Raw genomic sequence first — 16,595 nt, forward strand, 5'->3', positions numbered from 1 at the left:
GGAAATAAAAACGAGAACCTACATTCACTCTGTCAAATAGTTGAATGATGGTTTTTGGATATGATTTAAAGTAAATCTAGGGTTTAGATTGTACCGACATTAAATACTGTTAACTATAAAATTTTAATCACAATCAAATTTTAAAGAGATTTACTAATGTTTATCTTTAAGGCATATATTAGTAAACTATTTTTAGAAACATTTTATAGAAAAACTAAAAAATAATTCACTATTTTGACAATTTTTTCAATTTTTCATAAAATTTTTTTCCAAAATTGATGGCTCTGACCCAATTTTAAATGAGTTAACACAATCTAAATCTTAGATTTATCTCACTTTAAACAGTCTTTAAATTGAAATAGAGAGAATCAAAATCCATAGATTTCAATATGCTTGTGTGGTTGGGCAGTCATATGGCCCAAAGTTATGAGCAGGTTTCACACTTTGCAAAGGATGTTCCCCCTACCAAAGATTTAAAATCCTAAATAAAAAAAAAAATAAAAAAAAAGAGGGAACCTTCATATTTGAGCCGGACCATCCTAGTTGATGCAAACGATTTTACTAGATTTAAAATTAAATGCGCGTTTTAGGTGAAAGTTATGATATTATATAATATAACTTGATTTATTAATTCCAGCAGATTTTAATAGAAATTAATGACTGAAAATAAAATATAATAAGTGTTAGTTTGGATACAAAATGCATCTACGTTTGTGAATGGGCTGTGTTTTTTGTGTGGGTTCCATGCACTGTTCACTAGACCTGCAAGTATGAATTTTAACAAATTTTTCTTTAAAATTAGGTCTCACGGCACTATTTCCACATTTAAAAATTATTTTGCTACAGTATTTTTCAATTTACAATTTTTAGCAATAAACAATATCTAAACAGACCTTTAAGAGATAAGAAAAACATATAAAAAAATGCACATTGCATACAAGCTAAAGCTACTTCACACGCAAGATTTCACATTCAAGATATGCAAGAAGCTTTTATTAAAGGGATTCTTTTTAAAAGTTGTTTATTTACTTCTTTTTGGTAATCAAAGTTGTTTATTTTGTGGGTTTGGTTCCATCAAAAAAAAAAAAAAAGTTGTTTATAAGTAAAGTTTACTTCTTTTTGGCCTTTTGACCCATATTGTGAAAGTGGATAACCAAATACAAAGTAAAGTTTGCTTGTGCATTGTGCTATCCTATAAGTATGAATAATAACAATAATAATGTGAAACACTGGACTTTCCCTTTCGTTCTTCTCAAAGTTTCTTTCTTCCTTTCCCTTTTTCTTTTCAGTATTTAATTACGACCGTTAACCAGTCCTTTCTTCCATCTCATTCATTGCCCAGTCTGTAACATTGTCAGGAACTGATTTTCCAAAACAACTACTTCGTAATTTACAAAGTCACATGGGTGCGACCCTTAACTTATGCATCATTCTGGCCCAAAATGTCAAAATCCGTGAACAACAAGTTTTTTTTTTTGATGGACCGTGAACCACAAGTTAGAAAAAGCTCATTGTCGACTGGACAGACAACATTATAATGTGCCCACTAGGTAACCAAGAAAAATACCAAGTAATTTCATTTCATGTGAACATTGACCCCGTCCAATACGTCTAAAGCTAAAAGTCCACATTATAGTAACGATCGATAGCTCGTGAGTAGAGCCGCCGTCACTGCAACTTCCTTGCACCTTCCATGGAAATTAATGTAGTTTTTTTTTTAACGGAGCTAATTCAAAATAGTGTCATGTCGACATAACGTTATGTCGACGTATGATATGGCGTGCAATTCATGTTAGAAATTTTTTTTTTTTTGAATTAGTAATGATTGACTGACTGACAATGGTAATGACAACGATAATTGTGTTGGTGGTGCCTTGAGGATCACGATGGACACAGGTTGACAAGCCAAAGTGACATTTTTCTTGCCAATCATTCATTTATTGCCGTTTGAATGAATTGTTCCTCGAAACCACACAGAAACTTCATGGTTGCATAACCCAGAGAAATAGATAGTTTAAACACCGCTTTTCCGTGCATCCATTCTCATGCGTCTAGATTTGGACACGGACACATGTTCAAGAGTGAACATATATCCACCATTCAACGTGTCCAATGAAAACTCTTACTAGACACAAGCCACATTCCGCATAAGAATGTACAACAAAATTATGTCATCCTTTTCATATTCATGGTAAGATCATATTCATGGTGATCTTACCATGAATTAAAAAATTAATGTGTATTCTCAAAATACCATAAATACCTACTCTCTCCTCTCACATAAATTATGGGTCTCACTAATTAAATTCATGATAGGTCACACCATTCATGTAAGAGAAAGAAATACGTATTTATGGTATTTCAAAAATACCTAATAATTTTTCCCATGAATTTAATTAGTAAATCTCACTATGAATAAGAAAAAAAAAAGCATTATTCTCCGTGCTCCTAAAGAACATAAGAATTACTCTTAATCTACTAATCCAACCAACCCAACTCAGTCCAATACCTTGGGTTGGGTTCGATTTTTTTATTTTTATATTTTTATATATACATCAATAGTTGAGGGTGAGAGAATTTGAATCCAAAATATTTTCATTAAAAATACTAGAAAGTGTAATTAAACTACAAGACTGTTGGTAAAATTGTTAATTTGATGTATATGGGTTTTTTATAATATTGATAACATAGCTAAACAAATCTTTAAACATTTGTATCATACAAATATATTCAGTAAGGCAACAAAATGGATGGTTAATTATTTTTTATTTAAAAATAATAATATAATGTTAACAAAGCTCATTATTGAACATTTGATTTTTCAAAGCAAATATAATAGATTACTTCTATGTAAAGGTTTAATTGTAATTATCATTCAAGACGTTTTTCCTTTCTCAAATCACTCCTCCAAGGCTCCAACAAACAATGGAACATGATGTTTATTTTCCATCCGCTCATTTCTCTATCATTCTTATTAAATAATAACAATAAAAATTAATAATATTTTTCTCCTACTACTTTTCTATCCTACTTACCTCTTCCATCCGCCCAATTTTCTATCCATCCTATCCATTCTACTTTCCTATCCAACTTACCTCATCCATCCACCCACTCGTATACGTAACATTACTCATACATGATGAACTCACATGTTTGAATCTGGAATAGCTATGCAACACTTCCTTGTGGAATCTGTGCAACACTTCCTTTACGTACACTTCTTGTGTAGAATTGGGAGCCATCACATCCATTTTGTATATTGTCATATTTCTTAGGTTTATTTTTCTTTATGAAGCACGTTGAACAAGCGTGAAAACTAAACCCAAAAGACGAAAATGCAAGTTATTCTGCAAATGTGCCCCACACGGTGAAAACGTAACCCAAAAGACGAAGACGCAAGCTATTCTGCAAATCTGCCCACACACCGCAAAACATATTGACTGACCCGTTAACTCTTGGAGTACATATTTGTGACTAGCTATACTTACAGGATTGAAAACGCTAAACAACGTGACAAACACATTAAGGCAAATTCGGAATGAGGCTTCATTGATCAACCTAGTTGAGAATCTTAACTTAAAAATATCAATTGGTAATTGGTATCAATTACATGTTGATTCTTGCAACATATAAAGCACAAGCTATGGAAGTCTTAACCAATCATAAGTGTAAGCAGTGTTTTAAAATCATATCAATTGGTTCAATTGAGAATCTAGTATGATTAGTAAACCTACGAAGCGGACAGTAGACACCCCAAAATCCATGAACACGTTGGGGACAATTCTGCTTGTGTATCCTCAATGTGTCAAGAGAGAAAAAATATATGTTTTTCATCATAAAGTTTTCTTTGATTTAGATATCTTCTTAAAGATTTTAATAGTTGTTTAGTATAAAAACTAAAAATAAATATAAAGTGTGCCTAAAATAAATAAAATATATCTAAAGATACATATTAATTAATAAATTGTCGTAATCCTAATTTTTCAGGGATTGTCATGTCTAGTGTTGTGTAGTGTCCATGTCTGTGTATGGCGTTATGTCATGTCTGTGTCCATGCTTCTTAGCTTTAAATCGTTTTGATTAAAGCAAACTATATTGAGCTGAATCAACCAGCTCATTGATTCAATCAATAAAAAAAAAAAAAAAAAAAAAAAATGAAAAGCTTGAGAGTGGCATTCCAAAATTAGATAAAAAGGCAGTGCTGTTAGATGTATTTTGTTGATCCTTTACTGTCACAGTTGAAAAACCTTTTTTTTTTTTTAATACAAGATAGAATTCTACTCTAGCCTAATTTAAATGTAAATGTGTGTAAAGCTCCCTCCTGGAGACTTGAACTCTGGCCCTTACCTCCCACATTTCTCACAAGCATTTATACTTGTAGAGTGACCTTCGCACCAAGAGTGTGCAGTGGTATAGTTGAAGAAACTTTATTGAGAGTATTAAACAACTTTACTGAAATTATTAAAATTTGGATAGTATTAACGGACATATTACATAGGGATGGAACAACTTTCCTAATGGTGTCCGTTAACAACTTTTTTGACTTTTTTTTTAAGTTTTGTGTTATTTTTTTCTAGTTTTATAAACTGAGAAGTTAGCTTTATAATAGAAAAAATATATTAAAATAAACTGTGAAGCTACTTTTATGTCTTTTAAATTTTTTTTATTAAATGAGACCTACGTTAAAGAATTTTTAGCAAATACAGCAAGGTGCTTGTTAACATTTCTCTTAAAAATTATGCTAGATGGTCGACCGGTGTGAAATTATAGTGGTCAAATATGGCAACTTTGTCGGTAACGGCTATACAATGAAGGAAGTTTGCATTATGAAAAGGATCCGTACGTGGCCGTGTTGATGTTTTGGTACCGGACCATTGTCTAAAACTAAAAAAGTCAGCAGAGACAGCTGTGGTTCCCACATTTCGGGATCATGAAATAAATTATGGAAGAAAATAACCTATGATTATGGACCATTTCCTTTCCTTTGCCGCTTTCAACAATAATACTCGCTTATTATTAATTTATAATAATAAAACCATTATTCATTTTTATTTTAAACATAGATACAATAGAATTTATAATGTATACAAATTTTATTCTATAATCTTCTCCCAAAAAAAAAAAAGTTAAGGCATTAATATGATTTTTATTTTTTTGGTGTAGGCATTTCGAACTCATTTTACTTATCAAAAAAAAAAAATTCAAATTCAAACTCAAATTTATTATTCCACCACGATATTTTACTAGTTATTAAGCCATCAATTCTGACCACCAAAAGGAAAAAAAGAGAAAAGTTAAAAAGAAAAGTCTCTACATGATGTCGATAATAGAAAGAAAAAAAAAAGAAAAAAAAGAGAAAATTTAACACTTTTTAATGTGATAGATTGTTAGCAATAGATTAAAAAAAATATGTGACTGGTAAATTCAATGAGTACCATAACAAGCTTGTCAACTCAATTGTTGTAAAAAATATTGTCAAATTTTGTATCTATCATTGCTCTGACGGAAATGATTTAGCATCGATTACAACTTTCAAGACAAGCCTGCAATCTCGTTGCCATGCGACCAAAATAAATGAAAGTACTTATTTTTTTTCACATTGCTAAATAGCCTAACATGGGCGGCCTCCAGAAATTAATTGACTAAATGGAATAAGAAAAGACTAGAGAGTAGTGTACAAGGTTCCCTGGGAAGCTACCTAGTAACTTCGTGCCTCCACAGCTCAGCCTATAAAACACAATTAGGTTGTGATATAGACAGAAGTTCTTTCCTTACTGTTTCCTGCTCTGGTCTAATTTCATATCCTTTCCCAATTTCAATTTGAAATTCTAACACCAATTTTTACGTCAAAAGTCTTGTAGCTATGTAGCTAAATTAGCACCCTCTGGCGTTTTCAATTGGGTTATATTTCTCTACTTTTTTACAAAAAGACAAAAACCATGACAGGAAGCCACGATGTGCACCATGGTTGTGGCACATTGTTTACCATAGCTACTGCCACCATCACCAGAGCCCATAAGCGGTGGCGCATTGCTTATTTAGCAATCTCTTCTATCCGTTTCATGGTCTTCCTTACCAAAGAGATCGGGCCTAAAAGAAACAAGGATAATTCTAGCATCTTGAAGGCTCACTTATACACCACTCTTGATATTGAACCATGCAGCTCCAACCATGTTGAAATTGAACACGTGCCTTGCTCCATTGTCCCCAAAATTGATCAAAATATTCTCACAGAAATTGTGAAGGAAAAGGACATAATAGCTATTCCATGTTCCTTTGTCCCCAACATTGATCAAACTACTCTCACAGAAATTGTGAAAGAGAGAGATATTATAGCTCTTCACAGTTTTGGCAGTGTGGAAGGTGTCGCATCTGCTCTCAAGACAAGTCTAGAGAATGGGATTCATGGCCACGATCAAGAAGTCAGCCAGCGGCGTGCAATGTTTGGTGCAAACACATACCACAAGCCGCCTCCAAAAGGGCTCCTATTTCATGTGGTGGATGCTTTCAAAGACCCCACCATCCTTATCCTGTTGGTTTGTGCTGCCATTTCTCTTGGTTTTGGCATCAAACAAAATGGGGTGCAAGAAGGCTGGTACGAAGGTGGAAGTATCTTTGCAGCAGTATTTCTAGTTATCGTAGTCTCTGCCTTCAGTAACTTCAGACAGGAGAGACAGTTCCACAAGTTATCAAAACTAACCAACAACATCAAAGTAGACGTTCTTAGAGACATGCGCCGCCAAGAAATCTCCATTTTTAACATTGTTGTTGGAGATGTTGCATTTTTAAGTACAGGTGATCAAGTACCAGCTGACGGATTGTTCATAGATGGCCACTCATTGCTGATAGATGAGTCAAGCATGACAGGAGAGAGTGATCATGTGGAAGTAGATTCTACTGGGAATCCGTTCTTGCTCTCTGGTTCAAAGGTGGCAGATGGGTATGGTCGAATGCTCATTACATCTGTGGGCATGAACACTGCATGGGGTAATATGATGAGCTCAATATCTCATGACACCAATGAAAAGACACCTTTACAAGCAAGGCTTGATAAATTAAGCACTTCTATCGGAAAGGTAGGCCTTACAGTTGCTTTACTAGTCCTTGTAATCATGTTTATTCGCTATTTCACGGGCAACACAAAAGATAAAAATGGGAAGACAGAGTACCTTGGTAGCAAAACAAATTTAGATAATGTAATCAATGGAGTTGTGCGCATTGTTGCTACTGCAGTCACTATCGTGGTGGTGGCAATCCCTGAAGGTCTGCCATTGGCTGTCACACTCACACTTGCCTACTCCATGAAGAGAATGATGGTTGATCAGGCAATGGTTAGGAAACTTTCAGCGTGTGAAACAATGGGATCAGCAACAATTATCTGCACCGATAAAACCGGCACCTTGACATTGAATCAGATGAAAGTGACCAAGTTTTGGCTTGGTGAAGAATCCATTGAAGAAGATTCTTCGATTGTAATTGCACCAAACGTTATTACACTATTCCACCAAGGAGTTGGTTTAAACACGACTGGTTCTATCTACAAACCTGCATCTGGATCTGAACCAGAAATTTTTGGTAGTCCAACCGAAAAAGCAATTCTATCTTGGGCTGTTTTGGGATTGGGTATGGACGTGGAAAAGTTAAAGCAAGATTATACAGTTCTCCATGTTGAAACCTTCAACTCCATGAAGAAAAGAAGTGGGGTTGCAATAAAGAATAAGGATGATAACACCATCCATGTGCACTGGAAAGGAGCTGCAGAGTTAATCCTAGCAATGTGTTCAAGTTTCTGTGAAAGTAGTGGGAATACAAATTCCCTAGATGAAGCTAGAAATAAGTTCGAGAAAATAATCCAGGGCATGGCAGCTAGTAGCCTTCGATGCATTGCTTTCGCTTATAAGCAAATATCAGAAAAAGAAATGGGATGCCATGATGACAAGAGGACGAACCAACGACTAAAAGAAAATGGCTTAACCTTGCTAGGGATAGTTGGTCTCAAGGATCCATGCCGACCGGGTGTCAACGAAGCTGTGGAAGCTTGCAGAATCGCTGGAGTGAAGATCAAAATGATCACGGGAGACAATGTTTTCACAGCAAAAGCTATAGCTACAGAATGCGGTATACTAAAGCAGAGTCATCAATTAAATGAAGTGGTAGAAGGCGTGGAGTTTCGAAACTACACGGACGAAGAAAGAATGGAGAAAGTTGAGAAGATCCGTGTCATGGCAAGGTCATCCCCATTCGACAAGCTTCTAATGGTACAATGCTTGAAACGGAAAGGCCATGTGGTTGCAGTCACTGGAGATGGCACAAATGATGCACCTGCTTTAAAAGAAGCTGACATAGGACTCTCCATGGGCATTCAAGGAACTGAAGTGGCTAAGGAGAGCTCAGATATTGTAATCTTGGATGATAACTTCACCTCAGTGGCCACGGTTTTAAGATGGGGACGATGTGTTTATAATAATATCCAGAAATTTATCCAATTTCAATTAACTGTGAATGTTGCAGCTCTTGTAATCAACTTTATTGCAGCAGTTTCCGCTGGAGAGGTTCCCCTAACAACAGTCCAGTTGTTATGGGTCAATCTCATCATGGATACACTGGGAGCTCTGGCCCTTGCTACAGAGCGTCCTACTGATGAACTAATGCACAAGTTGCCCGTGGGTCGGACAGGGCCTCTAATAACAAATATTATGTGGAGGAACCTCTTAGCTCAAGCCTTATTCCAGATATCAGTCCTGTTGACTTTACAGTTCAAGGGTGAGTCTATCTTCAATACTACAAAAGAGGTAAACAATACAATTATTTTCAACACTTTTGTTCTCTGCCAAGTTTTTAATGAGTTCAATTCAAGAAGCATGGAGAAGAAGAATGTTTTCAAAGGAATTCACAAGAACAAACTTTTTATTGGAATTGTGGGGATAACAATTATTCTTCAAATTGTGATGGTAGAATTTCTAAAGAAGTTTGCAAATACAGAGAAATTGAATGGGTTACAGTGGGGCGTTTGCATTGCGATTGCAGCTGTATCATGGCCAATTGGTTGGATTGTAAAGTTTATACCTGTCTCAGATAAACCATTCCTTAATTACCTCAAAAGACCAAAAGTGGTATTTACGAGGACTATGAGGTTGATCTATCAAACGCAAGCATCTTCCTCTAGGTTTGGAATTGGTTGTAGGAGAACATTAAGGCCTTGAGTAAAACATGGGAAAAGTTGCTTCTTTTAAGTGGCTCTATCGAAAATTGTTATTTTATAAATCTTACTCGTCAAGCCCAAGCTCACTTTGTAGTAAGTTCATGACAGCTATAGCTCAAGCTCAAACATTAAATATTGTTGTCTTGTGTGGATGTTTTATTTTCTTGTTCATATGAATGCGCTTCCGCTAGCCCCAAATCACAACATAGTTTATACTTCTCTTTACAATCATCTCTTCTACTTTGTTCTTACGCTAATGCTGACTGGGCATATGGCCTTACTTATTGTTGTTCAACCTTAGCCTTCTAATGTGAGCATGTGCTCAGTCAATTAGTCATGTGTGTTAAAACAATTAAGCATGTATGTAATTAGAAGTTTGTTAGTTAGTTAGTGCCAAATGGCCAGTTAGTTAGAGAGGTTGTTAGGCCAATCTTGGCCGTTGTACTCAACTAGGCCTTAATATAAATGGCTTCCATTCATTGTAATCAGGCATCATGAAATGTTAAGCACATTTTAGTCTCTTGAATCTCTCTTTTCTCTCTCTTTCTCAAGGAGGCCTGGCTACCTCAAATTAGCCACCCAGATATCCCATTTACCTTATTTAGGTTCATAACATATTGTGCCCTGCATGACGCTCGTTATGCGCTTCTTTGGTTGCGATGGTTGTTGCACCGTGACAACCAAAGTGCTATTTAGATAGTCCATAATGATATCTTTCATAACCAAACTAAACATATTGAGCATTGCCAATGGGTGTGGCTTGAATTACCATCAAGTCAGTCAAATTACGATTAAATTCAACTTGCAAAAGCAGTCCATATTATTTTCAACCTCTCATTGTTCTAAGAAGTGTGAGTGAAAGTCACGACATAAATCAATCCACTTGTCATGTTTGTTTTGTGTGAAAGAGTGCCGTGTCATGGCACAAAATAGTGTTTCTCTAGTATTTGTTGTGTGTAAGAAAGATCTTTGAGTGTATCTAAGCTTCAAGTTTATTGAGAGAGTCTTTGTACCACTATTATAGTTCCCTAATATCTTAGCAGAACTTTCTCCTTGTCACCCCCTTGTGGATGTAGGCAATATGCCAAACCACATAGATTCTTGTACTTTTTGTGTGTATGCTTGTTGATTTATCTATGTCTTTATTGTTATTGGTTTGAATCCGCAGTTTTATTGCACAACAATAATGACCTATCACTTTGTCTATCATCATATCCTTTAGGACACTCTACAGATTCACTCAATTGCTTCTCTTGATCAGCTCACCAACATTTTACTAAACCACTTCCACTAGGCTGCTTTCGCAATTATATATCCAACTCGGTATCTCTTAACCCATCTTGAGTTCAAGTTGATTGTTGGAATATATCAAGTAGGCCCATACAATTGAGTACCACACTGCCTTGTACTTTTATACTATAGGTCTATAGGTGTAACTTATACTATCCTAGCAAGGTTAGTAAGCATATATATAATGGCTCTCATGCACTTTATATTTAATTTTAATTATATTACTCAGTTTTTTCATTACCAAGATAAATTTTAAAAAATTAAAGAATCTGTGATAGCATCTCTCCTGAGCCACTTGAAGAATGCTACTAGCCCACATGTATGCTTAATGTCCTAACTTTTTACACAACTGGCCCATGCCCTAGGTTGACCACCAGCATAAATCTTGGTGACAGAATATATGTTTGAATAACTTACCACTTGAAAAGGCTCTAGGATGATAGATAAATTAACACATCATGTTTAATGAACCACTGATAAAGATGAAATTGACAATTAAAGGATTTGTGTAGCTGACCAAATGGTATAACGCCATTAAGTGGCGTATTATTCTCTTGGTTAATCATTATGTAGGATCCACCACTGGGCTCATAAGTGAGCATATTTTATGCTCCTTAGCATTGTTCTGGTTTTAGATGTTCAGCTCTCATATGGGGAAAAACTTGGAAGAATTTCTAGTCCAAACACTTCGGTTTTCAGACTCAAATCCAGTCTTGGATTCAGTTTCATGAGGTTGCTATGCACATGTAGTTACAATTTCTTCTTCTAAAATTTGATCTTATCAACAATATAAATCCTGCCCATGAACTGTAATTTTTCTATTTTCCCATATATCAAAAAGGTAGATTAACCCTAGAAACTTTTGCATTTTCTTCTTCTTAATAAGGAAATATTTTCTTGGTTACATGTGTAAACCTTCTCCAAACACATTGTTAACCTTATGACCCCAACAAATCAAGGACATAAAAAATTCCATCTAATGGACTTATAAAACCAATTGAACCTTTAGAATTTTTCTTCAAATTTGTAAAAAGAACTCAAGTCTACAAAACAGAAGTTAGATTGAGCATGATCATTTGATTGGGAGGGGATCAGATGATGGTTCAATCTCCCAGCAACATAGAGAGGGATAGTCAACCATGCAAAAAAAAAAAAAAAAATCAATACACTAAAGGCAAAAATAATTAATGAGTTCTAACTCAAATGTCACATCTTTCCCTTGTAAGAGGAAGGTGGAGTGTGAAGTCGTGGGTTCAAGACCCACTGGATGCAAGTGTAACTTACTAATAGAAAAAAATTGACCCAATTTGTGTACAAACTAGCAATTATCTTTGACAGGGAGACAAAGCAAGATATGGACAATGCAAACCTAGCATAATTGGAAACTTCATGAACATATAAAATTCTTGTTGTTTGCAATCACTCCTAAAGCATATTAGCATTCATGAAATAGGTTATATAGAAAGTGGAAGGACTCACATTGGCCAAATATTGATATGAGCAATGAGAATTTTCCCCTGTAGTTCCTGTTTACCTGCAACCATGTTTTCGTTGTAAAGGATAAATCCAAACAAATGCAAGCAAATGCCATTAAGAACAATCGTAAGACTTCATTTGGATGCATGGAAAGGGAATCCGTAGTTCCAAGATCATATTTGGTTGCTTTACATGCCAATGACTTTGGATTTGATTTGAATTTTCACCATAGCAGTTTCAGAGAAAAAGACAGAGCTTTAAATACTGAAATTCCAATCCAAATCCAATTTTGCAAAATCACACATGGGCAATTGCCTATAATCTAATTAAGATTCATAAAAACTTGTGAGATTTAGCCAAAAAAGAAATTCCTTCAGTAGCGTGTAAAGAAAACCCAGTAAGAAACTACTCCTAAAAAAAAAAAAAAAAAAAAACCGTATCAATCATCCAAGTTGAAAGAACAAACTTCCTTAGTTTGCCTTTCAAATATTTATTGATTTTTCACAATCGACACTTATCCGGACTAATTATTAATAAGAATCCAATCAACAATACAAAACCCAAGATAACATCTTAGGAAATAGAATTGGAAGCAAAAGGGCTTTCCCATCTTCACTTTTTATTCAAAAAGAAGATTCGTTTTCCATTCCATGCCATATTTTTGTCAACAAGATTCTAAGAAAACCCAATAAAACACATCTGAATCAGTAATCACCACAATCTGTAAGCAGTGAGCATATGCAAATCAAAGCAAAAGCAATCCCCTTTTCAATTGGGGTTGCTCTTTCTTTTGTAAACAAAGAAACCCATTAAAGATAAGGCCGTTTTTCATCGGTTTCACCATAGCTTTCAATTAATATGCATGGAAAAGTTTATAACCATAATAGAAGAAGAGAAAACAAAAACAAAAACAAGAATACACGAAAAGTGAAGGCTAGCTGAGAAGGAGAACTCACCTTTGTTGTTCTTCTGCAACTGCAATGCATCGGACTCAAAGCAAAGTGTTTTGAGTTTTGGGTGGCATTCGAAGTGGAGCAGTTGGGAATCCTGGGGGACCCGCCATTTTTAGTTTTTTCTTTTCTGAGAACTTTCTTTTTTGCTGCTTGAATTTTCTGATAACTTTCTCTTTGTGAATTTTCTTTTCACTTTTTTTTTTAGGGAAATTGTTCAATTAAATTCGCCTTATATAGGCATCAATGGACCACCTTTTTTTTTTTTTTCATCTTTAAGTTTCTTAGACGGTTCTTCTAAAAAAAAAGTTTCTTAGACATTTCACGTTTCTTCTCTTTAAAAAAAAAAAAAAAATCTTTATCAGTTTAATTTTTTTTTTTTTTTTTTTTTTTTGAGAAACAACAATCTACTTATTGATATCAATTTATGCATATCTTATACAAATCCTAATTTATTTACTAACTGCAAAGTATGAAAAAGATGATGGTCTACCCATTATTTTTGGGTAAATAAACACAATTCCTGCCTCTTTCATAATAAAGTTAGTGTTTTGTTTTCTATATACTGTTCTATTAATTAATTTTTTATTAAAAAAAAGGTGAAATGATATATGATATGACAATAAATGATTTCAATGAACAGGAATTTATGCTCTTATGTGATTTATGATTCAATAACTATTGATGTTGTGGGGGCAAAAGTGACCCTTGGTTACTTTGCCACGGTCACATGCTTATATTTTTCTCCTGGTAGACATTATACATGATTCATTAGATATCTCTGGTCATTACATCATATTGGGTCACTCTGTTTGGTGACCATGCTTGGATTCCAAAATAATCAATCAATGATTGAATTGCTTGAGCCTGGATGTCGGTATCCCTATCCATTTAGATATCAACAGTCATCTTTGACTGATTAGCATTGCCATGTCCATTGGTCCACTCCACAAAAAAGGATTCAATTGGATTGGTCAGTCAGTCAATTCATGGATCTAGGCTCTTTTTAACACATGGGTTAGCCCATCTATTGCAATCCAAACACTATGAACCACCAACACTCTCATGAATGACAATATTAAAGGACTACTTCCCAATAAATAAATAAAATGCGCCCCAAGTCTTAGTGTCCTCGTTACCAAATGCACTCCCCTCCCCCACCATCTCTTCCAAGAAAAATAAAGGAAAAAGAAGAAGAAAAAAAAAACTCTTTGCTGAGTGTATGTTTGTGGGACCATTTTTAATTTTACTTTCTGCTTTATAAGTATCTCATTATTCAACTACTTCTCAGAAACATCCATCTAGAGGTTGCTTTTGAATGTTCATTGATGCACATCATTATTCATTTCAATGTTTTTTTCTCAAATTCTTTATACTGATCTTGGTGTCTTCTTAATGATTATAATGATAGAGTAAAAAGCTGAGAACAGTGCATGTGGGCTGACACATGTCCTTGACCAAGTTCTGTCATATAGACATTTATATCTCTATGAGACATAGAGACAGGGTTTAGGACCCAATGTCTTTGGAAAGCTGAATTATGGTCTGCCTTTAAAATATAATAGGGTAATAATCAAGCATATACCAATCATCTCCAAGATGTTATAGTGATCTACTTTACATGGTATATTGAAATGGTCTGCATTATTTGTCTGTTTACCTGTGTACATGTGACATGTGAGTTTATTTGCGTAAAGTGATGGGATTTGAATTATTTTAGTATAGGCTAATTCACTTATGATTATATTATTTAAAGGATTGACATAAGTGAATTTAGAGGTCAACTGTGCTTGACAATGTGAAATCGTTTATACTTGTGCCCACAAATGATTTGTTCATAGAAAGTTTGCTATGATATCACTTTCAACCACGATAAAGATCAAAACAGACTTACGGCTACTATTTATTAAAAATAAAAATTTAAACATGTGAAGCAAAATAAAAGTGTAGGTCTTGATATGATTAAGAGCTGGATTTGATTTTACATTTAAGGGGTTTGTAAGATTACATTTCTTAGAATAAAAGTAAAAAATTAATTTATCCTATCCTATCAGCTGAATGTTTTGGGGCAAGTGGTAGTTTATTATGGTATTTGAGTGGGAGGTTGTAAGCTTTGAATCCATATCCACTCTACCTCCTATTTAAAACTTAAAAAATTCTGAGTTGGGTCCCACTTATGGAGGGGGACTTTGAGCCCACGGGAAGTGTTAGAATAATGGTTAAGTGTGCACCCTTTCCAATAGGCTTAAGCTTTTTGGAAAAATTGTAGTTTATTAACATTGAACTTGAATGTGCTGTAAAATATAACTGTGCTTTATCATCCCTATATTGATTCTTTTATTTAACCTAGGTGGGAAGGATTTGCTCATGTTGCACTTTGTTGCTGGAACCAAAGGCAACCTCAGGATGCCCCTTCTTCTGAGTCTCTGTTAGAATTTCTTGATGTTATTTCTGTGAATCTCTTGCATGTTGCAATTGGGCAAATAGGAGATTCTGATCCTAACTTCCGGAAGGCTTGTTTGGTTGGTGCAATGTCTTTGCCATCAGACACCAGTTATAGGCTTGATCAGAATCAGAAAACCATTTTCAGTCACTTGATTAATAAGATCGATACAGAGTCCGGGTTTTTGGATTCTCTGAGGACTATAGAAGTTGCAATGCAGAAAAATGAAGACCCCTTTCAACGGATCAGATGGCTCCGGCTTCTCAATGCAGATGGAGAAACTACTGGACATGATTGGAATTTTTCTTTAATGGAGGCCTCTAAGTTATTCCCTTTATGCGTTGAACACAAAGACAAGGCAGAAGAAGCATTTATGCATGTAAAGTCTAGGTTTTGTGATGAGGTGTTATTTGGGGATGTATTAGATTGCTATAAATTGCTGCTTGACAAGTACAGGAAGGCCAGAAAGCAATATATGAATGGAATGATTTCACTGCAATGCACATCTTGATTTCTTTTACCTATGTTTCAAACTTTCTTCTTTGATGTTGTGCACTTTTTTCTTCTTCTTTTTTCCTCTCTCAACAGGTTTCGCTGCTATCCTTAGGCAAAGGAGTGTGTCCAAAGGCAGCCAATGCCGTTGGCAAAGGTAGTTTATTACCTCTCTGGCCAAAATAAAAACAGAATGTTCTTGCCCTCCTTATTAACTTCTTATGATCTGATATCTGATTATTCTGATGGTAGGACACTTCCCTATTGAAATTTTGAAAATGGTATTAGGACGTTTATTTCTGTTGAAAGTTGTTTTTGTAAGCTACTGGACACAAAATTCATTGACTTATGGCTGCACTAATTCTGTCACTTGAGAAAAATGGCAACGTTACATTGATTCATTGAACTTAAAGAAGATGTAATATTCAAGTTTGTCTGCTTTGGACAATGTTATATTTTTGCAAGGGCACTTGTGCAATGTTTGGATGAGAAGATTTTTAAGTGAGATTATATGCAAAGTTGTCGTTTGAGAATTTTTCAATATTGATTTTCCTTGTTTGGATTAATAATACAGCTGTTTCATAAAATTTGTAGGTTTTTGAAGTTGGGATTTTCAAGTATCTAAATCTATATTCAAATATCATAATGGTTCATTTGAATGGAACTATAGTAGTATTTGAACTTTTGAAGAAAAAGGATTTGAAGAGCAGTCCTTAGTTTTATTGGTTTTGAATAAAGTCTC

The 16,595-nt window shown here is 34.7% G+C and overlaps 1 protein-coding gene across 1 annotated transcript; it reads left to right on the forward strand.

Moving 5' to 3' along the window:
* The first annotated feature begins 5,591 nt into the window (after positions 1-5,591).
* Positions 5,592-9,728, forward strand: LOC112034244 (calcium-transporting ATPase 12, plasma membrane-type). The gene has a single exon (XM_024067052.2). The coding sequence runs from the start codon at positions 5,940-5,942 to the stop codon at positions 9,201-9,203; it is 3,264 nt and encodes a 1,087-aa protein (XP_023922820.1). The 5' UTR covers positions 5,592-5,939; the 3' UTR covers positions 9,204-9,728.
* Positions 9,729-16,595: the final 6,867 nt, after the last annotated feature.

Source organism: Quercus suber, unplaced genomic scaffold, assembly GCF_002906115.3.
Source record: "Quercus suber isolate HL8 unplaced genomic scaffold, Cork oak 2.0 scaffold_878, whole genome shotgun sequence".
NCBI classification, from domain to species: Eukaryota; Viridiplantae; Streptophyta; class Magnoliopsida; order Fagales; family Fagaceae; genus Quercus; species Quercus suber.